The 26,418-nt window shown below is 38.8% G+C and overlaps 1 protein-coding gene across 7 annotated transcripts in view; it reads right to left on the bottom strand.

Annotated features, from left to right (window-relative positions):
- Window positions 1–22,048, bottom strand: part of LOC100741368 (Down syndrome cell adhesion molecule-like protein Dscam2) — a 165,147-nt gene extending 143,099 nt beyond the window's left edge. For 3 of the 7 annotated variants that reach the window (XM_024364813.2, XM_024364803.2, XM_024364814.2), the window contains exon 1: window positions 21,676–22,047. In XM_024364813.2, the coding sequence (XP_024220581.1) occupies window positions 21,676–21,805 (130 nt within the window). In that variant the 5' untranslated portion in view covers window positions 21,806–22,047. Of the gene's footprint in view, window positions 1–21,675 lie in introns of all 7 variants that reach the window. The other 4 variants (XM_033318598.1, XM_024364801.2, XM_033318600.1 and 1 more) reach the window with 4 other exon arrangements.
- Between the last annotated feature and the right edge of the window lie 4,370 nt (window positions 22,049–26,418).

Below are 26,418 nucleotides of genomic sequence, written 5' to 3' on the forward strand. Positions count from 1 at the left end.
GTCGCGACGCCAGCCACGCTCATAATTGCTTCCCGATTAGATACTGTGTCGTTCGATCGGTTGATTTCGGCGGACACACGCGCCAGTGTACGTCGCGTGTATCGACAGATATATCGCGAGAAAATCAACAGGCGGCAATACATACAGCTCTTCCTGAGTTTTTTCCGATCAATGCACCGGTGGGATGCAGAGATGGTGGGTTGCGTTCATCAGTTGCTGTATTTCGTTTATGTGTATATCGACGACGACTTAACTATTTCTAGTATCAAATTCTGAGGTTCTAGTAGTGTCATCTTTTTAATTAATTTTAACTAGTAGATCATTTATAATGAGTATATTTAACCTTATTGTAAGTCTCGAATTTCTTACAGCTCGTTTTAGTAAACAAAAAGGATTTCTAATATTTGAAGATAACGCATATAACGCACAATATATAATAATATTGGGGTGTGAGATCATATATACTATAAGAACTGTTTCAGTGCTCTGTATATGATATTATTTGGGTGCATTATTGTTCGAAAGTATATGAACGTGTACTTTTAATTTAATTTAGTTAACTAGGAAGAGCCAGAATGACTTTATTCCTTCTTTTTACATGAATACTTGAATGCTTTTAAAAGTTAATATGCAATAAGAAAAGTTAGCTGTGTTAATGCCAAACATTATGTATAATTCGAAGAGTAAATATTAATTAAGAAAATAAGATAACTAAAACACAATGTCTAATAGTTTTACCAAGTAGATCTTATTCTATTGCAACATCTTAAAGTATTGTGACGAAAAAATAACTAGAAAATAAGTACGTGCAATCACGATTTTATCTTAATAAAAATTAATATTTGTTTTGTTGCAGGAACAAAGATTTGAGGCATATCGTTCTGAGAATCATGTAGTATTAAAATGCATCAAGTTTCACTATTTTAATCGAAATAGTTGAATGTGTTGCTGTTGCTTCCACCTTCGTTCAGGCTTCGAATATCAGGAGAAATTGGATTAACGGATGGGATAACTGAATTGGCAGGTAAATCAAGATTGAATTCCTCGCCATCTAAATTCGGCATTTGTGTATAGCTACCGATTTCATGATAGACTTTCGTTATATAAAGTAATTGCAAAATATTGTACATCTGGATGATATTTACGTGTACTGGAGATGTGTTTTCGGAAAGAACTATACCTATACAAGAATGAAGAACACGCAGTACAAATTTTACTTTCGTGGAGTGAAAGCACATCTATTTTTAAACCTCTTAAAAGTCAAATTTATCAATTTCACTCTTTGTCGATTTCTCAATGTTATTACCCAAATAGATAGTATTTACTATCTCGATCGACTTACGTGTATGTTCCCAACAATTTGTTTATCACAGGAGGTAACAAAAACAATCGAGTGTTCCCAAATAAATTTTAAAAGATAATGTTTGGAATTCTTATTTTTCCTTTTTAAACTCCAATTTATAGAACTGGTCATCACAGCTTTTAAGCGACTTAATCCGTTTCCCTCATTTATAGACGTATGCTTCTATTTAAAGAAACTTTGAGTATAGCTTTCATTTTGATCCTACAACAACCCTAACGTAACTTCGAAACGACCTTAGAACAACCTGTGAACGATCTTGATACGTACATCGAAAAAGCAATTTTCATTCTGAATGTTAAAATAACCATGCAAAACACGTTCGAGCAACAAAACATTATAGAACAAGCCTTCTGCTATTGATTGGTCGACCGAAATTTATGCCCCATTATATTCCACCAGAGTAATGTATTGCTGTTGAAATTGGATGGTAATGAAAATTGACGATATAATAATTCAGTAAATTACCCAGGAACGATCGAGTCGCGGAAGCAACAACTCTGGATGGACATTACAGGTTGTTTGCACATTTATAGATACCTGTCGTCCGCGGAATCCTCGGCATACGAAACCGCGTAGAAGACAACGAGGACGAATCGAGGATTGCGAACGAATTGCGTTCGATTAAAATTTTACATGGCGTGAATCGCCGAAGCTCGTCGTGCAGTCGTTGTTTTCAGGCCATAAATTTCATCCGGAACAAGGTCGATTTCAACAGAGTTAAGAGAGTACGGACGGCGAAACATCTGTTCCGCTTAGACATCGATCCATGATTCAGACTAAATCACGATCGATTGCAATTACGACTGCGTGCACGACGTACTTGTTAATGCAAAACTGGAATGCTCGATTAACCACCCGGCTTGACAGTATTTTAGCCAATTAATTGCCCATGATATTGTTTCGCTAAACCTAATCGATCTAATGTTATATCTTCCCTTAAGTTGACAAGGATGGAGATATAAAGCTAGAGTTCGATCGTTCAGTTAGAGTAAAAATTCTCTTTAACGGGTGTCAATTTTAAAAGTCGGCGCTTTATATAGCGGGAATAACTACGTCGTCTGTAGAAGTGCTTCGATTGACCCGAAACTCGAATGGTCATTTTATCACATGAATGAAACTATTGAGAAATTTATAAATAATTGGTGGTATTGTTGATTCTACATATATTGGTAATCATTAAGTTATACATTGGTCAAACACCCCATGACGCGTACTTTCCAAATTACCACAAAAATAATAATTTTCAGAATTTCATAAAGTCTCTTTATCGGTTATGAATTAACGGGGTAACGGCGAAAGCACTCGATTCACGAGCTGAAATTTTCCTTAATCCTTTAAATCCCAAAAAGTCACGATTTAAAAAATTCTCTTCATTGTTCCCCTTCTATCTTTCCTCCGCTTCATTCTTTTCTATTCTGTACCCTCTTTATTACGTTTACTGCTTCATTTTTCTTTAGAAATGTCTCACGTTCGCGAAAAGATATAAGATATACGTGTATGCTAAATCCAATTTCCGACGTCAAAATAAATTAACAATGTGTATGTTTAGAAATATTTGTCAGATACACCGCGACCTCGAAAGGATTAAATCGGGCCGAGCATGAAGCCTTTGCTGTCGAATCTTTCAATCGCCGTAGCCGATAAATGAATTCCGAACAGCAGGCCACCTTTTCAGGAAGGATCGGATTATTGTAAGAGAAAGGAGATTATTAGAACTCCAGGCTGGCCATTATGGAATTAACGGTGGAAAATCCTGCACTCCCGGCTCGATTCGAACTGCTGATATTTGCCGAGGCACGTTTAAAGTAAAAGAAACCAATAGATGGACCGACGGTGGGTTCCGGAGGCCACGGGTTTTATGCAGTTCTATCGCAGTCGAGTGGCTAACTCGCTGAGAGAAAGGCCAGATCGGGAAAACGCGGACGTGGCCGCTATTTTCCTTATTAAACTGCCGTTTAAAAATATAGCCGCGAACTTCGAAAACCGAGGTCGAGCGAAATATCTAGGCCACCGGCCATCCTGGTACTTGAACGTTAAAACAGAAAATACATAAAATGAAAGCTATTGTAGAACGTATAGCAAATACACGAACTTGAAAATGTGTAACCCATAACCATGGGAATAAATATCACGTGTAATAATTTCACTTTCCTTGCTATTAGTTAGGAAACTGTTTGAAGAATTTGTATAGTAACTAACTAAAAATATTAACAAACTTTTATAACATTAACAAGCTTTTCGTCTAAGGATTAACGATCCGTGTTGATTCAAACTGTATAATTCAAGCCAACCTGTAATAGCAAATTGCTAAGCCAACGAAAGCTCGCCATTTACCCTGAAACAATTTTACGATAATGTAGCGTTTTCAAACTGTGCCCTCTTCGTTCTATTATTTTGAAACGCTTTAAAAGAGGCGAGGACTCAACATGGAAGGGCGTAAGGAAATGTATGCAAATTTCTAAAAGACAGACGTCGATGAAATTCAACCCTGTTCCTCTTTCTTCTACCCCTACGCTCAAACTCCGCATAATAATGTCCCAAGTAGCGGGGACGTCTTAAAATCTTGAAACAAGATTATACTCATAGTGTGGGGGTGGCAACGCGTACTGGCGCTTTTTTCCCCTTAAGCTTTCACGGGGTGTTGCGCCGCCAAGCCATTAACCGCGAATTTAAGGAACCGACGCGTTACTTGGAAACATTTGAAAAGACGTTTCCAACGACGCGCGCTTGGTCACGTTTTACATCGTGCATCCCCGTCGTAATGGCCGGACCATGGAATGGCCGACGCCAGTGAATAGGAAGAACCGGATGAACTGGAAGAAACGCAAAGGAAAGGACGGCGGGGTAGCTCTCTCTGATCAAGAAGTAAATGAGCGCGGGCTCGGATCTCCCAGCCTCTCATTATCCGGCTTCGAGTTATCATACGCGTTATTTTTCCCCTCTTAACAAGACTTCGTTCGCCGTGGTTTCGATCTATGCACGGGAGAAAATCGTATTTCCACGAGTAATCGTACCAACAACGAGTACAAGCAAATGAGTACGAGCAAACAGGAGCTTGATGTTATGGTAGTTGTCTGCACTCAACTGATGGGAGTAAAAAGTAGGAAAAGAGTGGAAATCCTAAAAATTCAACGTTCTCACTAAGTATAACGGTACCAGACTATGATGCTTTAGAAGATCAGATTGTTATAGGAGATTGCGAAATAAAAGCAACGAAGAACACGTTTACGACGAAGCATTGTCTAATTGTTGCAAAGCAGGGACTAAAAGCGGCGAAAACAAAGTGGAGGCATAATATAACGTTTTTTCCTGTTTTTAACACTTTGTGTAAGCAGCTCATTAACGGCGACTTAAACGCACGACGATATTCTTGAAACGGGTCTTTATTCCCGTTGCTTCCATACAGCCGTTGTTAATTTACTAATTAATGCGATAGCAATACCTATATCGATAAACGCGACCAGCATTATAAATGCGGTATCAATTCAATCCATTTCAAGCGATACAATTACCTTTACTTCAGGAGCTGCCAACGCGGACGAATAACATTCACGTTTTTTCGATAATTAATGTAATTACTTTCAAAATAAAATAAATTCGACAGGTATACATATGGCTTTTGCATCGATAAAAGCACCAGTTTCACTGATTGGACGAATATAGACGAAAAAAAAGAAAGAACGGTGGACCGAACAAAAGCTGAATCGAAAAAAGTTCCATTCACAACATTCGATATTGTTCGATAAACAACAATTTTTCTCGTGCGCAATTATCAGCGACATCGCGTGAAGCGGAAACGCCAGTCGCAATATCCTTTCTCAGTATTTCTTTTACTTTCCAATTTCTAAGATTTCAATCGCGTCGCGCGCGTATTAAAGCACGTTTATAAAATATTTCACGAAAGTATTCGAACACTTATAGAAACATATTTTTAATATATCATATACCGTGTATGTATATTACCTACATTTATCCATTATATTAATACGGTTCAATATTAAGTGAAATCATTTTTAATATTGATTATACATATGTTTAAGATGGATATTCATACTATATTCCAATTTTTTACTAAATATATGTTTACAATAAATATTTTCTGACGTCTACATACATTTTTGGATTAGTTCCAAATTTCTCCAACATGTAATTATCTATGTTAATAAAGTTTCACAATGTTTTATATAACACATACAACATCTCCATAAAAGTTTCCTATAGTAAGTATTTAAATATCTTCATAGGCTGCATAATGTACAAAAGATCGCGAGAAAAACACGAAACATCGATTCGATAGCTGCTTCCTCTTTTATCTTTCCTTTCAAAATTGTATCTTTCGACTATACAGAAAACAGAATGTCAGGCATCGTGAATACGTGGAAACGGCATCTCGAAAAGCGTGTTGTGCCCACCCATTCGAGAAGGGGCGATAGATCGAGCCACGTAGACGATGGTTTACTGCATTCCATGTCGTAGATCCATTGTGGCCCCAAGGATTACCGAGTGGTTCAATGGACGCTCGGTCGATCCAGTCTGCGGTAGTTGTGCTCAGTATTAACCGACTACGGTAATTAAACACCCCGTGCCCGGTAATCTTTCGTTCCAATAACACAGGACGACGTCTCTTCCCACCTTTCCCATCCCCAATTCACTTCTGTCCTCTGTGAAAGTTGCGCCGCGCTCTCTTCCTCTCTATATTCTCTCTTTGCTCCAACGCCAAGAAACTTGTTTAATGCTCGTCAATGCCGGAAGTCTATTCGACAAACAACGGGCGCGCACTCATCGTTCCCTCGCATTCGCCGCGGAGCTTAAACTTTGTTCGTAAAACCCCCGTTAGAGAAGGTAGATACAGCCACTTTGCGGCGTATCAATTTAACACTGTTTCAAGGAAACGATATATGTACATCCACATATATATGTACGTACACAGGGCTAGCGCTCGTTAAGAGGCATCGATTTTCGCGTTGGAATTCTCTATGTCGAGCTTATTATGGATTTTACGTCGCCCAAAGTATTTGCTCGTGGCGAGATAAAGACGACCGCGATGTTTCAAAGCACACGGTTACTTGCTGTTGCCGAGACGCGAGATTTTCTTTGAGCTCTTTAAACGGTACGATCCATTCTTGTCCTCGCGCGATGTTCAAATTGTTTCGTGCATTGATATCAAAGGGTAACATGACAAAAGATAAATACTATGATTCAAGTGCTATGTGACATTAACGAGGCATGTTTTGCAGTACGGTATTCATCGCCGAAAAGACGCGTTATCACCTCGCGTTATAGACACACAGTTATCTTCCTCGATTAAAGAACTTATAACAAAAACCAACAAGTCGATTAAACGGTTTAGAAAAAAAACTTTTCTCGAGATCTCACATATTCACGGTTTAATGAACTAGTTTTTCTACTTTAAATAATTAAAATAACAAAATTATTAAAGTGAAATCTATTAAAATAATTGTACAGCACGATGAATATTTTATTAAAAACGAGTGACGTGTACTGAACAAAAATTAACGCGCATCTGTATTATTTTCACCTTGATATCAATGATACGTTAGTTACTAATGAACCATAAAAATGCAAGAAATACACTTTTTATATTCCTTAACATAACTATTTGCCATTAACCGGACTATTTTAACGAAATCACTGAGCCCCTTCTTATGAAAATAATGACCATGTTTGACATGATGTATTTTTAAGTGAACTTAAATTACACTAAAAAACCGATAACTCCTAAACAACTCCTAAAATAACAAGTAGCGATTTATAGAACGATACCTCCCTTGGAAATAGACGCCTAAGAAGCTGAGAGTCCGTCGCTAAATGAATTTGTATTTCAAAATTTGTAAACTCTCAATGAAGAACCATCATCTTGCATCCGACGACCTTTTTAATTACACCTCCACGAAAGCAAACGGTTGTCGAGTTATGCTGTCGTCGGTGAAGAAAAGAACTCATTGCCATGGCGACGCGCAATCAGAGCACGAATAGAATCCGAAACGAGCGCTCGTGTCAAGCGGAGAATCGTTGTCTAGACAGGTGGCGAAAGCAATGTTAGCTATGGACAAATCGTGGATCGAACCGTAAACGTTAAACAACAGCACACTGATCGAGAACAAGCTTCGTCGTGGCAGGCGGGTTTTGAAGAGGTACAGGAAAGAATGTTAGCTACGAACAAATTGTACATCGAATCGTAGACGTTAAAACACTAACACATCGATCGAGAACAAGCTTCGCTTTGTAGTGGCCGGCTTCCGAACACGTGGAGAAAGCAATGTTCGATATAGACAAATCATCGATCGAATCGTGGGCGTTACGCGAAGCGGCGAAGCTAAGAGGCGAAACTAATCAACATTGCTTTTTATCAATTTTTTAAGTCTACTGCATAAGTACGCGATTAATATTCAATTTTCAAGAAACACTGATTTACTTTCATAAGTTGAATAATGGAAGATTCTATAATATACTTTAACATCATTTTTCCATACTTTTCAATTTGTGGAATGAATCAATATAATTCCGTACGGCTCAAACGTCTACGGCACTATGTCTTTCGAAAACAAGCGTCCCGGGTGGTTGGCTTCGCAATAGGCGAAGAAAAAAATGTTAATTATGGACAAATCGTAGATCGAATTATAGATGGAAATTGGATACCAGTGCACCGATCCACCGTTCAACGTGCTTCATCGCGATAACCAGAGTCTGAACAGTGCGAATCCTTCGCGTTTAATTCGAGCCGGTGCTAGCAGAAGTTTCAAAGAAAAACGACGTATCTGACCATGAAGAAGGATGTGGCCGGCCGTCCGTTCTACATCGACTTCGGTGAATGGACCCGGAAAGGTGGAAGGGTGGCTAGTTTGCCTGAATGGATGGCTCCTGAACGGGTGAGAAGGAAGCGTGCGTCGGTGGTACTCATTATTAGTCGTGAGCTTGTACTGTTTCCATCATCTCCCTCGGCCCGGTTGCTGAATAAACACTTTGATTTATGCGCCATGTTACCCTTTCCTCGATAAGGATAAGCCGGCCTTCGAAGGAGTAACAGAGAGAAGAGAAAGAGGATTAGAGGAAGTTTCATAGCTGTACTTAACGCATACAATCCGGCAACTCTTCCACTACCTCTGTCGATTCTCCTGTAAATTTTCCTATTCTACCGCCCTTCCTTCTCTAACATCTTCTTCTCAACCACCACTCTGTTTTCGTCCCGTGTGTATCTTGATTCGTCTCTTTGTCTTCGTCTATCCATGTTTATCCCATTCTTCAGCCTCTACCGCTCTCTCGACCAGACTCACCACTGTAAGCTATATGCACGAAGCTACACCAATAACCACACGCTATGTATACTTTGAATACTATACAGATACACACAGTGGATTTCTCTTCCCCTCGACACTATCTAGATCTATCCATCCTCGTTCAGCGATGGTATATCGCGTGGCTCGTGTACGTGGTTATTACACGGTTCCGTTGCAACGCCATGGCTGTGCATCCAGACAACGGATATCCAACGTGCGCCCACCAGAAAACGCTAGGAGCCTGCGAGCGACACCGGTTCTCGGCTTTTAACGAGGTACGCGGATCGCGGGGGGATCGAGGAAGTGGAGGCGTTTCATTGGTTGTTGTTCTCTGGCCAGGAGGAAGATAGAAGAGGGGACAAAGGGAGAGAAAAAGGGGAGGAGGAACGAGAAAAATTTATTCGACCGCAAGCGAAACATTCCGATACGTTTCCGAGACGATCGAGGCAGCACCGCTAGCTGTCGTTGAATTTTAATGCACCAACCGCGAAACGAGCAACCGCCAACGATATTTTCTCTCTCTCCCACTGCCATAGATTTTGACAACGCTGCTGTAATGACGAGATTGCCCCCGGAGCTCGTACAAGTTTCACCAGGTTGCCGTATTTTCTGCAGCCCGCCTGGCTTTTGTTTAATGAACAAATTACAGGATTATGCGCCGACAAAAAAGCCTCGCGCCCGCATAGAAAAAAGTACGATTCGTCGTTATGTACGCCCGCCTGTTCCGCCCGGCGCTTGGAAAATTGCCGTGTATTTCCGGTTACGCCTACGAATTAAGACCTACGCGCGTAACAGCCCCGACGAGGCGTTATTATTTCGTGAGAACTATCTCGAAGGCCTGATGTGAACTACCGAGCCGACTCTTAGGCGCTAAGACACCGGTGGTTCACAACGCGTGATATTTCGAATGATTAACGCCGACCTAACTGTTCCGTTTCTTGGCGAGAATCGCGAGCTTTTCCCTTATCGACCACGGAAACAGAGACCTATAAACTATACTCTCTGGCCGTAAGCGACCTGCACGAGATAAACGAGCTAAAAGGAATAGCCACGTAAACGTAGCACCAAAAAATTATCGATTACGAATAGAAATAAAATGAAGGACAACGGAACATATGCTAATTGAAACTATCTGTTCATAGTATGCGGATATCTGCTTATTTTTGATAAAACGTAGATGATTTAGTTACAAAATTGCAGACGGATCAAATAGTAGTGATTTTAGGTATATGTAAGTATAATGATCGACTAAATTGTTTTTTGAAAGTCAATAGGCGAAAGTTAAAATTCACGTCTCCGATTGTCAAACATTATAGAACTACTTTGTTATCTGAGAAATTCTTTGTGTCCTCAGATTCCTTAAGTTCTAATTATGAGATAGATTGAAAAGGATCTTAATAAAACTTCATAATGATTCAACTATTTTAGTAGAAAATATACTCGATATTTACACTAACGCTCATATGCGTCTGGGTACTCTGAACTATTTATAGTAACGATATGCGAATTTTATCAAAGTATGAAAATTAGTAATGAATTTGTAATTAGAAGCAACACTTATTACTTATTATTTTATGAAGTAGGCTGATAGGAAGGCATCTGGTATTAACACAACTTCCAGTAGTATACATATACAGTAGATAACGAAATATATTATTAACATGTTTTTCAATACGTAATGTCAATTCTGTTATATAAAAAGACAGCAAATACGATAAAATTCATTTTAGTAAAATTCACACATTATTACAAGTTGACCATTATTCAGATACTTATAAACGATAACGTGTCTAGATACATATGTTTGGCATAAATTTTTTCACAGAATGGGGAGTAAATGTGACAATTTCTGACTAACACGCAACCCGGCTTCATTCAATTCCTTGATTTATAGTAGCTCGTAAAACACGATTACCGTGTGGTTTCGTCGTACCAGGATACAGAGCGCATACTGACGAAGAGCATTCCAGCTGAGGCTGTTTCTGTCTGGCGGAAAACAGAAGTCCATAAATGGCACTTGCTGACGCCGTATAACAACTTTCGCAACACCAACAACAGAAAAGCAACTGGACGTTGCATGTCAGCTTGTTTACACTCGACCTGTATCGCACGCAATCGTCGATCAGCGTACCAGAAATCCTCGTGCATAAAAATCTCGTTGTAAATACATTTCGTTCGGAAAGAATATGACTTTTACTCGGTTTCGTTGGCTCCGTGAATATAAAATAAACGCATCCAGCTGCGCCCCTTGTGTGGCCGTTCACGCTATGGAAAATATCGAATTCTTATATTTCGACCTTTTCATCGATTCAAGCGTGGCGGCGAGTTATTTCTTCGCCACTTTATTTCCACCTCCCGATGCTTCGCTGCTTTTTTTTCACGTAGCCAGGGTAGTTCTGCCTACGGTCCGCCGATATTGAATTTTCATCACGCCGGATTACCTTTCCTTTTTGTTATCGGCTATCCCATATTGATTAATGTATCCATCTGTTTCTTCGTGCTCGCGTTTCCTTTTTATTGTTTCCTGCCGCACCTTCTATATTCCAGGTCGGTTATCGGCCCGCTTTTTATTTTCCCTCCGCATCCGCCTTCTATCGCACTTTTCCATTTTGCCTGTACGGAATACGCCGGATACGGGACCGATAATGAATATTCAAATTTTAGACGAGACTCGTGGCCGACGGGTGGCGGCGCGTCGTACGGTACAAAAATTTAAGAGTGACGGACCTTCCGATACGCGATGTCGGAAGCTCGATTGCCTTAAAATATCTGACCAACGTTTAATTTCTAATCGAACCACGTATTGCACCGATCATAACAAGGCAGGATTATTCGAGCCACCTTACCTTCGATAGCTTCAAATTCAATCTGAAATTCTACACAGGATTATCGAACCTGTATGTTATGAGACGTATCGATTAGTATTTAATGCGATAACGAAATAATGAGACAATATCGCGAGCTTTAGGTCCAGCCAGAAAATATGTTAGGAACTGTCAAATTATTCGTATAACTCTATGATAGGATTAGATATTTGTGTCAGCACGGAGGTATTATGTAAGAATGAATAAAATAAAAAACAAAATAACTTCCAGGTATAATACAACAAGGTGCACACACGCTATTGAGTTATAATAATTACAACTGGGAAAATTAACGTTAAAATATAATGATCATTAAGATTTAATTCTGTCTTTTTAATGAATAGAACTTCTAACTTCCTAGAAAACTATAGTTATCGGCCTAGTCAATGTACACTATATCTAATTCACTGTTTATCACGTTACTAATAACAAGTTAAATACATAGTCCATTTTCGAATGCCGATCGCTTAAAAATTGTTCATAACCGAATGTGGTAAATTAAAAGGCAAACTCCATACTTTGTCTCAAATAACCCTGCTTTACCCTATCGTGAAATTACTTTTCTAATTCGGTAGTTGACCGAGAAACGTAGCTTTATGCGAATTTGAATCGGACTTATAACGATCGAAAAGCATTAGCAATGGAATACTAGAGAGAAGGTATTAAGGTGTATTAAACACAAATGTCAGCAGACAGTTTGAAGTTACGGTAACTCGATAAAAGGTGAGACACGTATGATTAAACGTCACCTCATTTGCGCGACCTACTCGGCCATACGTTACTCGTCCAACATTCCGTTAACGACCGAGTTCAACGTCCCATCCTTAATGCTCGCTTTAACATTAATATGCGTAATACTCGACGATCAAACCCGTAAAGCAAAGTAGTCGAGGTCATTATTAGTCTGACGGCCGGCCGACTCGAGTCGACTTTATCTACTGCGTGACTGTACGTCTGACATAAGTACAGCTTATCTACTTCTCGTTTCCAACAACTTTTCCAGGAGCTTCCATTCTCCTGTGATTGATAGTATTTTCACGATGTCGCTACACTTCATCCTGCTTGATCCGTTAAGTGCTACCACAGCAATTTCGTAATGTTACAAATTTCATGTCACATACAATACCAATGAAAGTACATAACAGTATAACTACCGACGAGCAAAGTAAAAAGCTTGTAGTATGGAAATTGAAATGCAAGTTATATGCAAGAATAAATATACGTATAATGCAAAGAGAAAAATACGAATGTTGATACATATCGTATAAAAATATCATTCAAATTTCCAAGAATGTATCATTGTAAAAGTGAAAAATTTCTATGAAAAATTGACTGATCATATTGACTATGTTAATAGCGCAGTATTGAAAGAGGAAGGGGAAAAATAATGAAAGAAGAGAGAGAAAGAGAGAGAGAATGTAGTATTCAATGGTAAGGCTATTCATGAAGACCATGTTCCATAAAAAGCAGTATTCGATTAATTGCAGAATTCCCTTGTATGAATCGAAAAATATATGTTATGGAATTATACGATAGACCTGTCATACCTTTATAACGCAAAAATATAAATAAAATATACTACTGTCAGTTGGTTCAGGAACCAATTTTATCTTCGTAGAAAACGAACAACCAGCTTCAAATGAGAATTTTTGCGACTTTACCTGCTAAAATATCTTTCAGTGAATGCTAAAATTTTTTCGCCGAAAACTGTTGAAAATTTGACGAACAAATTCTACAACTTGGCGTTTCATTCTGTATAAGTATCAGATAATAAAATTAGTAATAAAGTCGATTTTTACGTTCTTTTTCAGATAAATTCATTCCTACTCTTATAAAAATTTCAGACGATAAAAATATTCAATACTGAGAATGTAGCTGTGGGGGCATTAAAATAATATTTTAGTACCAAAATTAAAAATTCAGCGATGGAATTATATAGGCAAATTAGTTAATAAAGATTTCAGTTGATTAATCGATTTCTCTGTGCTCAAACAATAAGTACCCAATATTTCTGGTGAGAGGTACTTCCTTATCCCATGCTTCCGAGAATTTAATTTTCAATCTGCATTCCTTAGTAGGACAGTCATGATATAAAATGTCCCACCAAAATATTTGGTTAGATGCCATAGAAAACTTTTATGTATATATTGTATGTTATATAAAATATTTTTTAATTCCATATCCATTGCTATCGGTACTCTGCCCGATCGATTTTTTACTTCCTCGAAAATTTGTTAAAACGTCAAAAATTCAACACAATAAAGTTAAATTAGAAACGAAACAACAACGAAAAGCAGAGATAAAAAATAATCTGCGAATCGTAAAGACACCATGACACGGATAAATTCGCGAACCACTATAGCGAAACGCGCACGTTCCGTTTATAATTCGTGTCAGCGGTCCGGAATGAAAGATTCCTTCGAAAAAGCGGCTAACCGTGCACCAGGAGCGGGATTTGATTAGATGGCTGTTTAATTTGCATGCTGGTTTCCGATGCGCGAACTTTCGTCGCGGTAAAATTCGACAAAAAGGCTGGTGCAGCGCTTCACTACCGATTTTCTTCCTCCAATTCTGGCCGAGCTAAATCGGTTTTATTAAACGGATTGTCGGTTGGTGCGCGCAACGTTGGTGGTCGAATAAATTTCATCGATTTGCGGCGAGTTAACCTTGCTTACTCACCGGCATTGATAAAACGATCGTCCCAACAGGGCACGATCGTCGTATCACGAAAAACACGCGCCGTAATGTATCGTTAAATTCATGCATAGAAAACACGCACGCGCGATCTTGGTCGGGCAATTTGACACGCTACGTCGACTATACTCGCCACAACATATAGGTAACGTTCGATACATTGTTGCATCCTCCGTTGTGTTCCCTCGTTGTTTGCCGCGTTTCATCGTTTTAATTAAAATTAAACTAATTGCTTTCCTATCGAAACGATATGTGGAAAAACGGGAGAGAAAAGTGGACGGGCCAATACGTGGGCAGCAATGTATATAAACGGCAATGAAATGTATCGGTTATAATTGCGTCATTTCGATATTGTTTGCTCGATGGTTCGAATAACAATCGTTTTCACCGTAGATATACATTGTCCAAACATTTGATATGTTTCATGAAATCACATCGAAATACTCGTGAACTTATAAAAACATCGTTTTATACGCGCGTTACGCTAAATATTTCCGGTGTACGAATGTTTCGCAGCGGAACGAGTTTTTTATTTGCTCTTCTTTAGTCGATAATCGTATCCGATTTTTCCCCCATGGGTAACGAAAGGTTGTTCCGTAAGACGTAGCATGACGTTCATCGTACAAATATTTCCGGGTCCCAGATTCAGATCGTTGGATAGAAACGACCAGGTTCCTGTTGAATTAGATATCTAATGTATTCAGCTCGCGTTAGACAGGAAATTAAAGTTCACGAGTGACGGGTCGCGTGAACGACTTCCGTGAAATCAACGATTCTCGTTGTTCCACCGCAACGTTTCATCAATTAACTTCTATCGTTGCCGATAACGTATACCCTCCAATGATCGTAATCCGTGGAAACGTATTTCACACAGCGAATTACTCGTCACAATCTTTGTTTGCCTCTCTTTTCACCTTTCTTCAGAAAACGAAAGAAGAATGAAATATATATATATATGTATTTGTTCGATTTAAGACGAAAAATATAGGACACAAAGGAAAAGATTGCAGATGCATCGCGAAGATGGCAAAAGATTTCAATTTGTTAAGCAACGTAAAATAAGATAAGTTCCGTTGCATCTTTCGTCGATGGATTAAAAGGACCAAGAATTTATCCATCGCGTCGTGGAATACACCGAACTATCGACTTTCAAAGGCATTCGCACGACTTTATAATTCCTCGTACATCCAAGAGTTAATCCTTTAATCCAATAACGATGAAAGCGACGTTCGGTGTTCGAACGCACTTGAATTGAAATCGGAAAAGGCGCCTCGAGATCCTTCGAAGCTGAGAACGATAAGAAGAGCTTCTCAAAGGAATCTGAGAGAAATGGAGCGGTTGCTCCATTTCAGCAGCCGTTCAAAGAAGAATATAAATGCTAAGTGTCCACTCTCTTTCTTCCATCTTCTCTCTCTCTCTCTCTCCCTCTCGCACTGTGTCTGATATTCTTTCTCGTTTCGAACGTACAAGCGTCTCGACACGTCAAAATGACAATCGATACTTTTCCAGGATGAGACACGGATCTCTTTGTCGGGTCTGTCTCGATTGACTCCTTGGTCATGACTGAAAATGGTGGTGAATCTTAGATAATTTACAAAATTCTTTAACGCGTTTTTTCCAGATTTTTTAATATTTTGCACACAACGTTGAAATGGTTCGCCTACTTCGATATAACGTGTTATATAATGCAGTTCTTATTAGAAATAATTTGTGACCAGCTACATACTGAGTGTTATAATTTATCGCACTCAACCTAGATAATTTTGCTTTCCTTTTCTGCTTTGTACGATTATATTTAGAATAAAACGCAATAAATAACAGTTTAACATGCCGAACTAAAAATGATGTATACATTATATATAAGACGAGATTTTAAGAATTTAAATCTAATCACGTATCTCAACCTTTAAAAGTACCATCCCCTTAATTTCGTAATTAATTAAGTTATAACTTTACTCTCTGTCGTGATACATTTTCATGACTTGAAAAAATATAATGAATCTTTTATAATAATAAATACAGGACACCTATTCCATGAAAAGTGGTAGTGTAATAAAAGAATAAAATTATTTGAGTGCTTCGTAATGGATTTAATATTTTACGTTATTATTGTGATAATAAAAATATTAAAAACTCTATGAATATGATTGTTTAATTTAATTCTGGCATTGTCCGTCATTGATCGTCTCCATGACGCTACTGGGGATCAAATCTACTGTTGATTATCACTAATCCTCACTACATTCAACCTACTAACCACTATACATTTTTTATTTAGGAGACTATATTTATACTTTGTTAAATAGAACAGAGTGGGTATTTTAACTATTTAATTAAGACTAGAACTACCGACAACTAATCCTGTCATTGAGTTTGATATTAAACGTTCTGAAGTTATTATATTATAGTATATAGTATATAATATTATCGCAATGTTATATCTAAGCAGCGTGATGAATAACTCGTATCGTATTTGTCTCACTTCATTAATTGTACCAAAATGAAGTCTTACCGATGACAAAATGAAAATGATTTCCTTGGATATGAGCTTCTAAGGGTTAATAAAGCAAAATGTTCCGGGCAAAAACCTTACGTGTTCTTTTGCGTGATCTATGGGCCTGTTTCATGCGAAATTGTTTCTCAAAATCAACGCCTGCTCCTGTAAACGATTAATCCTCTCAAAAGACAATTATTCCTCCACGCTTGACATAGCGACGCCTTCTCCATTAGTGACATTAGGCGGCTCCCATAGTCGATCCGTTTCAGAATTACCCATCCGGCACGTTGCTGTTAACTTCTCTCTCTCTAATCGCCTTTGACGGTAAATCGCTTGCACGATGTCATGGTCAGAGGGTCAATAAAATTCCAGGGAAATCGACGATCCTAGCCGGTTAATCACAAGATACCGCACTGCTTAAGTTCCGTTTCGAACAAATTAGCATACTGGCACGTTTCACCCGAAATTTCATAGCCGCGATAATAAAGCCGGCCAAGTTGCCACGCGATGCGATTAATTCAAGCCCTTCCGATTTGATTTTAACATCGTGGAAACCTCCGAGGAGGAAATTGACCTGGCAATTTTCACCGCGTTAACTTTCCGTTCAGGCTTCGAAAATTGATCGATTCGCCGCCGATGCAACGGCAAATCGTGCAAACTGATATGATCCATTGGTATTTTAATAAGCATCGATGAAATTCCGAATGATGAAAATCTACTCGCGAAATCGTCGAGAACGATCGCGATGAACACCAGGAAAATTGGAACGAACATCGCGGTGTATCGATTCGGACGAATTTAACTTTCGTTTCGACGTAAACGTAGTTGGCGATCCGTGAAACGGCAAACAGTAACGTCGGAAAACTTAAAAGATTTCCGTGTATAGGATAAAAGATAAGTTTTTAGAATATCTTAACTATGTGGCATTGTATCTATATATACATGTACAATTTTGTTAACGGTATACCGCGTACTCTAACCACTAAACGAAACGCAAATAAAATGTTTATGTATGTAATAATTGAAAAATATGATTTTATTAAGATAATCTCCACATCGAATACGTTCAGGCTAACTAATTGCTGAATAGTCTTATTATTAGTCTTTCCATGACAGAAAATTATTAGTATGTAATAGCCTAAGATAAAGATATCAGGGTGATGGATATGAAATATCTCTCTCTTCAAATAAAGCTGCTATCACACATGTATATAAGGGTTGCTTTAAAACGCCATATATTTAATCAAGGTAATTTTCTATGAAGTAATCCAGTAAACACAGAATACAGTATCCCATCACAGTACTTCAGGACTAAGCAAACGTCACCACTAAAAATGAATCATATGTTTTCTATAGTTCCTTACTATCATCTATCACTTGCAAAATAGCTATAATAAACTTTGAAAAAAGTTACCGGAAGCGTCGTTTAATTTATTATCTAATAGATTGCACCGAATTCCGAACATCTTATAAAAACAACAAAATCAGGCATCTACTGGATCGTTGAATTATTTCAAACGGCGTGCAAACAAATCGTTCGTTTAACGTCCTGACGGTGAAAAAAAGAGGACCCACTCGTACGCGGTATCTGCTTCCGTATCCGCAAACGTTTCGCTGACCCCGATTCGGTAATGCAAATAACAAGATAAATTACAGAGTAGGCAAGCTCGTTTCCATGTTAAAACACGAAACACGGCTCGGTCGAACCGAAGACACGGGTTTGATATCGACGTCGGTCGATCGCGTTTACCCTTGCCCCGATCTTCCTCGTTTCGGCTTATTCAGTAGCGATCCTCTCGAGTCATAGTCGTGACCCGGTTCTTGCTATTCAAAAGTTAGGTCCGGAAGTTAGGTAACTTTACATTCGGGGGTCGACCGTCTGCTGGACAGATTAATTTCGACGATGCAGTCGCGTAATACGCGTACGTGCCTCGCCTGACTTTCAAGCTCAGATTGGTAAGGATCGACAACCTAAATCGAAAACTAAATCGAATAACTAAAAGTCACTCAAGCTCTACTTTCAGTAATTGTGGTCAGTCGATATGAAGTTTGATAAATTTGATGGTATTAGTAAATTTCGGCAATCATGCACAATTGAATTAATGTATGAATTGTATTGAATTAATGCGAGTACTAATAAACTTTAAATCAATAGAAATACTCCTGATTGTTAGCCGAATCCGTGATACTTATAACAAATAATATAGTATATAATAACGAAACACAATACCGCCACGTCAATCGGTAATTTACATGTATAATCTGGAAATACCATAGAAAGATAAGTATTGCTTTTAATTAGTAAATCATTAAATACTTTAATAAAATTCATACATTATTACTACAAATTGATTAAAATGGTCAAATATTGATGGGCAGATATACAAACGCGTATCTTTCGAGCGCACGTATCGTCGAAGATCAGATTTCATATTTTAGGTTTACCACATTTTCTTATATCATCAAATTTAACTTCGTTCAGTCATTAATGCCATTTGACCATTTTCCAACTATTATATTTCCATTGTGATTATATCGGTCTTATTTCGTTGTATACGTTTTACGTATTAATTTGCTACCGATACTGGTATAGGGTTTAGAATCGTATCTCATTTCGACCGGTCGATTTCGACACCGCTTGGACAGACGGTCCACAAACGCCATCGATCAAACGTCCTCCTGCGATCCTATCGCCCCTGGCAGAAGGGAAATGGATTTCATTGGCAGGAGATCGCCGATGTTCCTGTCTCTATTCACAGTCTATCTACGGCCGACTATTATGATAATTAACTTGCAGTTTTGGACGACTGAAATGTACCTAATCGACGTTGACGAGCCACGAAATATCTTTGATTCTTAGGACTCGAATATCCTACAACTAGACTTTAGAATGTTTATATTCTAGCTTAGCAAAGGTAAACTTGCACAACATACGGATATACGGTGGAAATCGATGTAATATCTATAACGTGGATTCGTATAAATTGCATGTTATAGCGTTTCCGTGGTATTATAACGTGATGTAAACAGATAGATTGAACGTAGTTTTGCCTGTTAGGAAGCGAGTACAATACTCACATCTTGTTTATGTATACATTTGTTATGTATACATACAGAGAAAGTAATAATAAAGTAAGTCATAAAAGATTAATAATATTACTAAAAAACAATTTTTCATTCAATTCTCATTTAAAGACGATTACTACAAATAGCACAGAAATACTTTACAACTTGTAGTACCGCATGAAGCAAATGTTTTCATTTGTGGACAACCTGAGACATCTACTAAAACAATCAGAGGTTTGAAAACAAAAACCGAACGCAAACGAAAACAAAGTCGATCAACAGTAACTGGAGTAGCTTGTAGACGATTGGTAGCAGAATTTCATTACCCATTGGTTATTAAACTTGCATAACGAAGCACATAGCGTCCTTCGTGCAAGTGATCTGCGGGGGTGAACGTCCGTGCCGTAAGTTGCAACCTGGCCCTCCATAAATCCGGCAACGATTCCAGCCGACGCGACGGAAGCAGTTTAAATTTTAGAGAAGCACGCGATAAACTACGTCAGTACGAGGGATCGTGCGTTTCGACGCGTGTAACACGCCGAAAGCAAATATTACGACCACTTTATCGACCACATTTTTCTACAGATCGTACCTTTGGACAACCTAACGAGTTTATCGCTGTTTAAAATAATTATTCTTCCAACCTATTCAACGTATGACCCAACTAGAATTTTCTATAATCATAGCCCTCGCAAATTATTTGTAGCAGGAACGAAACATCATATGTAAAGATATGAGATTTGTAAATAAAGAAATAACTATGTCCAAGAAACTAGAAATTCGAATGACGAATGACGAATTAACTCGTCTTTTCTAGCTAACAGGTTAGTAAGTGACATGGTTAACTAGGTATTGTAGAATGAAAAATTTTGGTTAATTATTACGAGTGAGTGAGTTTTAAATGCTACAGATGCATGGAAGAACCGAATGCTTGAAATTGCACGTTTTTATCGTGTCTCGGCGGCTGATCAATTAAATAATCCATGAAATTAGTATGTGTCACTACACTGGAAGTCAAGGAACCGTATCGGATCAAATCTGAAAATGTTCGACATAATTATTCTCGTTGTTTGCGATAATCGTATCCGTTGTTTAAACAACACGGTATCAACGAGTCGTAAAAATGGCAGCTGCCAGTCTAGCTTCGAATTCCTCCGAGGTTGTTCCTATAAAGTTACCGAGATTCGTTGAAACTCGAGTCACGGATTCACCGGCCAAGTTCGTTAGCTTTTTCCTCATCGTTTTGCTTGCCCGGAAACGAAGGTAGATTCGTTTGCCTGCTACGGGAAGTCTTATAAAAACTTTCCCCTTTCTTTAGATTCGTATTTAACCCGGCGATTCGATAACGTTCGAAATAGAGACGAGAGAACCGAACTTAAACCATTCGAACGTGGCACAGGCCGGTGCCAAGTTTCAAACGAAATCATCTTCTTGCAAACCGAATCAAGTCAGGGCAAAAAGAAAGGCGCTCGCAAACAACCCATCAATCAGAGTGAGTTTCCCGATGAAGCCGATCAAATTCCCGTGAAAAAGGATTCGACGATTGGAGCATCTCTAAGGAGCCATCTCGTCCTGCAATTGTGCTAATTCAGAGAGAATTTGGCGTAGTCAGCGAATCGAAATGAAGGTGTCGGCTACGACTATTTAGTCGATCGTTCTTATTCGTCACGTTACTGCTTTCACAGCAAGATCTATCTCTCTTACGACACCCCCAAAAATGAAAAACGATGTGCTTCGATAAACAGTCGAAACTATACGATAAATAGTATCCTACATTTGTACTCTATGCGACGTAGTTTCCTCTCGACCGATATTTTACACCCAACATTCGTTGAAGGAACAAACTTCAAATTAACCACGCCACGCGTGAAAAAGTAAAAAAGAATGACTCACCGTTCATCAGGACGACGACGACGATCCAAACAAATAAAACGATCGATGCCACGTGGCGTACAGAATCGACGAACAGATAGCGGCCCATCCTGATACAGCGTCGATTCTCTTCCTCGCGTGTCCCGGTCATCTGGCCTCGAAGAAGGGGTAGGTGCTTGCGGATGGAATGTGTACCACCGTTCACTCTGTCCCCACGCAGAGGCGGGCTCTTCCTCTTGTTGTCGCTTCTCTAAATGCCTCCTTTCGATGTTCAACCCTTACCCATTCAACAAAGAACGCACAACCCTGTGTGCCTCACACGAAATCCAGTCTCTCGAGCACTCGCCGCGCCGGGCGCCAGTGAGAGACTGTTCGACTTTCGTGGCGCGCGACAGGTTCCCGCGGTGATTCGTGGTTCGTGCGCAGCCGGTTGTCCTCGACCACCCTCGGCTTTGCTCGACTCACACTCAGACATCTCGCGTTCTCACCGTTTCCGTCGAGGTGGCCACAGCTACCGACTCAGTTAGTCTATGCACATATACACCAGTGAAGGCCTAATTGTAAGTGCTCGCAAGTATACGTGAGCGCTGGGGTTACGAGAAGCTCCGACCGCAGCTCAGGCTGCGCACCAGGGAACCACCACCTCTGCCAGCTCTCCTGCTTCGTTCCATAACGTGATCCAGGTACAACTCCTCCCTCGTCGCGCCCTTGTCCACCGAACATCGTCCGTCTATCCAGCATGGACCAACGAGTCCACGTTCCGTAGAATTTCCACTGCGTACACCAACGGTATGGCCATCGCTACCCAATCCACTGCCGACACCAACCAGCATCGAGCAGAGACCTCAAAGAGCGAAGGGTCTACCAGAGCGGAGCAGTCGGTCGTAACCTTACGCCAGCGTCATGGGCGCAAATTAAATAGAGTGCGGCTTATGCCGCCGATTAGCCACCCTACCTAGTATGGGACTCCAGGCCTGCCGTTGCATTCAGGTTCTCGCTGGTACGCTTATCGAGGAAGCGTTTGCATTCTGAAAACGAGTTACACGTGTCATGTGTGGTTGCTGCAATGATCATCGTTATTCGATGTCGCGTTCACGTGTCGATATAAAATTAAGTAGAATAATAATATCGCAAAGGGAGGTTACAGGGGATTAAATATCGTGCAGCAACAAGTAATGAAAAAACATTGAGAAATAGTAATGCTCGAATAACAACAGAACGATAAGTGATATTACATTCGTGTTTCTTTCTAAAATTGTAAACTTTCTAACGAAGAAGAAATGCCATGCAATATCACGTAAAACATTCAACTAATTAGTGGCAATGTGGATGCGCTTGATACGATGATACACAAGCGCATTAAATCGAGATGAGAATGTGATATTACGGCGTAAATTATTTTCCAAGATTTCAGAATCGGCTTTTTAAATGTCAGAGGCAAGGATAAGCTCGATTATCGACAACAAGTGACCTCGCCTAGCGTCAAAGAGCGACGAGGATCGTTGTCCCACGCGCCGTTGGCGCAGCTATAGGCGTAAATTAAATAACGATCGTACGTGTGATCGGCTGCTTCGGTCACCAACCTGCGGTCTTGCGTTCTTTCACAATGTCATATGCATCGAAAGCGTTTGGTACCAGCCTTTTAAAAAAATCACAGAATCTATCGTGCGTAAGCGAAATGACGGGCGTAAGCGAAAACGAGAACGTGTTGTGCCTTGTTGGTTAAACGCTCAAAGTAACGAATAAAACGTTATAAGCGATTTAACGATTTCATGATTATAAACCGTATGTGCAACGAGCGATACTCGTAACAATATAAAAAGCAAATTTGATGAAGTGAATAACGCAATCAATAGAAAACAATTTCATGATGACTGCTGCCTTTAAACAATCAGTTACGATACAGTACGGAAAAGTACATTGTTTTTTTTTTCTCTTTATTAAAAATGTATAAAATCTGTAAAATCAATTGAAATTCATCATAGAATGGAAGCATACTATCAAATTGATAAGTCTAAAAAGCGGAGGAAAAATACTATTGTTCGTGGAAGCGAAATTTTTGTAGAAATAACAAAAATGTGTACCTTCCAAACGGGAAAATATCTCTTCCTGAAAATAATCTTTAATAGAAAACATCCTGGTAAAATCGGTGCGTGATGGTTGATGTGACTTGACACTGCAGTACGATTAAAGAGCCATGGCATACACGACAGATTAACCCCTCTTTGCGACGTTCCGCTTCCGTAAATCCTTTGGCGTTTGCGGTTTCTGAGCTACGTGATTAAGTTACCACTACTTGACTTTTGATGTTGCCCCACAAACTTTCGTCTTATCAGTCCATCACAATTGAGACTCGCCGGAGGGCGGAAATAAGTGAAAAATCAGAAAGCTTATTCTTATTTACGCGAACGTGCACCCAAGCAACAAGCACTCGACGTACAGAGGGTATGGATAATATGCATCTAAATAGATCATGGAAACTTTTAATCGAGTTATTTAAGCAAGCCCGAATGGGGTAGGCAAAGAAGCGACTATAAAAGACTTTTCATCTCTCGGTTCCCTCTCCTCTCTGATTCACGAGATATCTACCAGTTTTTAGAACACCTTTTCACAAGAAAGAAGAAACGAGCATCTCGCAAACAATTTCAGAAGCTATCGTTTGATTCGCAAAACAACAGCAGCCGCTATTATACGAATAGATTGGCAAGCGGTTTTTATTGGAAACTGATACGTCGAGCAGCTTTTTGTCGAAACGAAATCCATTGGTGCAGGCTTGAGGCACGGCCAGCCATGCAAATTGTTTGGAACTGTAAGCGCAACAAGAACACACATATCCAGGATCATTTGCGGCTAGCCCTCGTACCACGATCACCTTGTTTCCCCTATTATTTGTTGCGAGCGATCAGGAAGGAACGACGCGCGTAACCGCCAACGTCTCTCGACTCAGAGGAGGTACGGCAAGCCTTGAGGGCCAACGTTTAGCTATAAATTAATGTCAAAGAACGCTAGTGATTAATCGATCCATTTGGTGATATATCGTTTACGCTTTGCTCGCGATTCCTCCAGATTAAAACAGTGAAGAATGGATAAATAAGGCACGATCATATCCCTATGATCTATATCCTATATGAATGGAACGAGTGATAAATCACATATTTTTTGAGATTTTTACAATCAAATGTTTAATAGGTAATTGTTAGGTTTAATAAATAAAAAATTAATAATACCTTTGCGAATGATGAATGTTTGGAAAGACAGGACGCCTATTTTGAAGATTAGTGGTCTTGGAATTTTTCTTAACTGCTTTTGCCTCATTTGTAGGTTAATCTTTTTTGCAATGATCTCTGTGTTGAATAACATGCTAGAAAAAGATATAATTTAACACAATTTAATCATCGCTTGGTAATCGATACAGACCACTTAAAATATATTGTGTATATATACAGACATAGATATATCCCGATTAACGTTGTCAGAATTCCTTAAAAGACATATTAATTTTTGTTCCGACAATGATTCAGACATGGCAGTAATGTTCATAAAACAATGAAATCTATTTATGTATTTAATTCAAATATTTGAAAATCACGGTCGCTAAGATCGTAGTAAGGTCATTCATTGGTAGATAACATAGGAGGATATCAACGGTACATTAAGATCAATTGATCATTCGAAGATCATTAAAAATATATTTGTTACATGTGACATTAATCACGTCGACATATTAAATACATTGTATTATGAAACGAAGTACATTGTTTTGCAAATCCCACTGATCTTGGTATGTGAAAACCACATTGGACTTTATGAAATACGTTGGAAAATTCTATCTGAAGTCACGACTGTCCGATATTCCCAGTTTGAATCGAACCGATATACGCCGAGGATATATACCATCGACTCGTAACGAAAGCAATTTGCTGAATAGATATATATGTACATGCGTGTTTTGAATGGCGAAAGAGCCGAGTGTCTTGTATATTGTGAGATACACTTATGTCCGCCAACAGCAATCAAAGTGCTAATCGAGCTTCTGAATCAATTCAAAGGATTCAGTTTCGTAGCGGGCGGAAGTTAAAGCGAACTTCCACTCTCATCGAAAGGGTTATTCCAGGAACAAGTAATACATATGCGAAATTCTACAGGACGATTATATCAGAATTGCTGCGATGCAAAATAAAGAGCCAATGTTTTTGTCAATAGGCATCTTTTTATCAGACACCAGGACCAATTTACGCTACTGCTTAAAAATATCCCAATATGTTCACCTTTGACAAGATGTATTATACTTTAATTACAGAACTATGGACAAATCAAACTACAATGATTTCATTCTTCTTTAGTATCATTAGACTGAGGATATTTATATAAATTTATATTTTTATACATGTACTTGTCTTTTTACTAAATATTATAACGAGTACTATATTTTGCATATTTTATATACTTTTCGCATATAATGTGTATCACATGCATTTTTGCATCTTCAAATTTCCATAAATGCATATAAATTTGTAGTCTACTATAATCGCAGAATAATATTGGCAATCACCATAGCTACATATAATAGTATATTATAACCTGATTAAATTGGTTTTTAATAGCCAATATACAATAATAAAATTGGTCTCTGTAACTATCAAACCTTATAGAGCTACAATTTTGTTACTTGACAAATAATTTAGTTTCCTCCATTTTTCATTACAAGATATAATTAATTATGAAGAGTATTTTATATTGATAGAGAGGCTTCTTTTGTTAAGT

Source organism: Bombus impatiens, unplaced genomic scaffold (assembly GCF_000188095.3).
Source record: "Bombus impatiens unplaced genomic scaffold, BIMP_2.2 scf_0017, whole genome shotgun sequence".
NCBI lineage: Eukaryota > Metazoa > Arthropoda > Insecta > Hymenoptera > Apidae > Bombus > Bombus impatiens.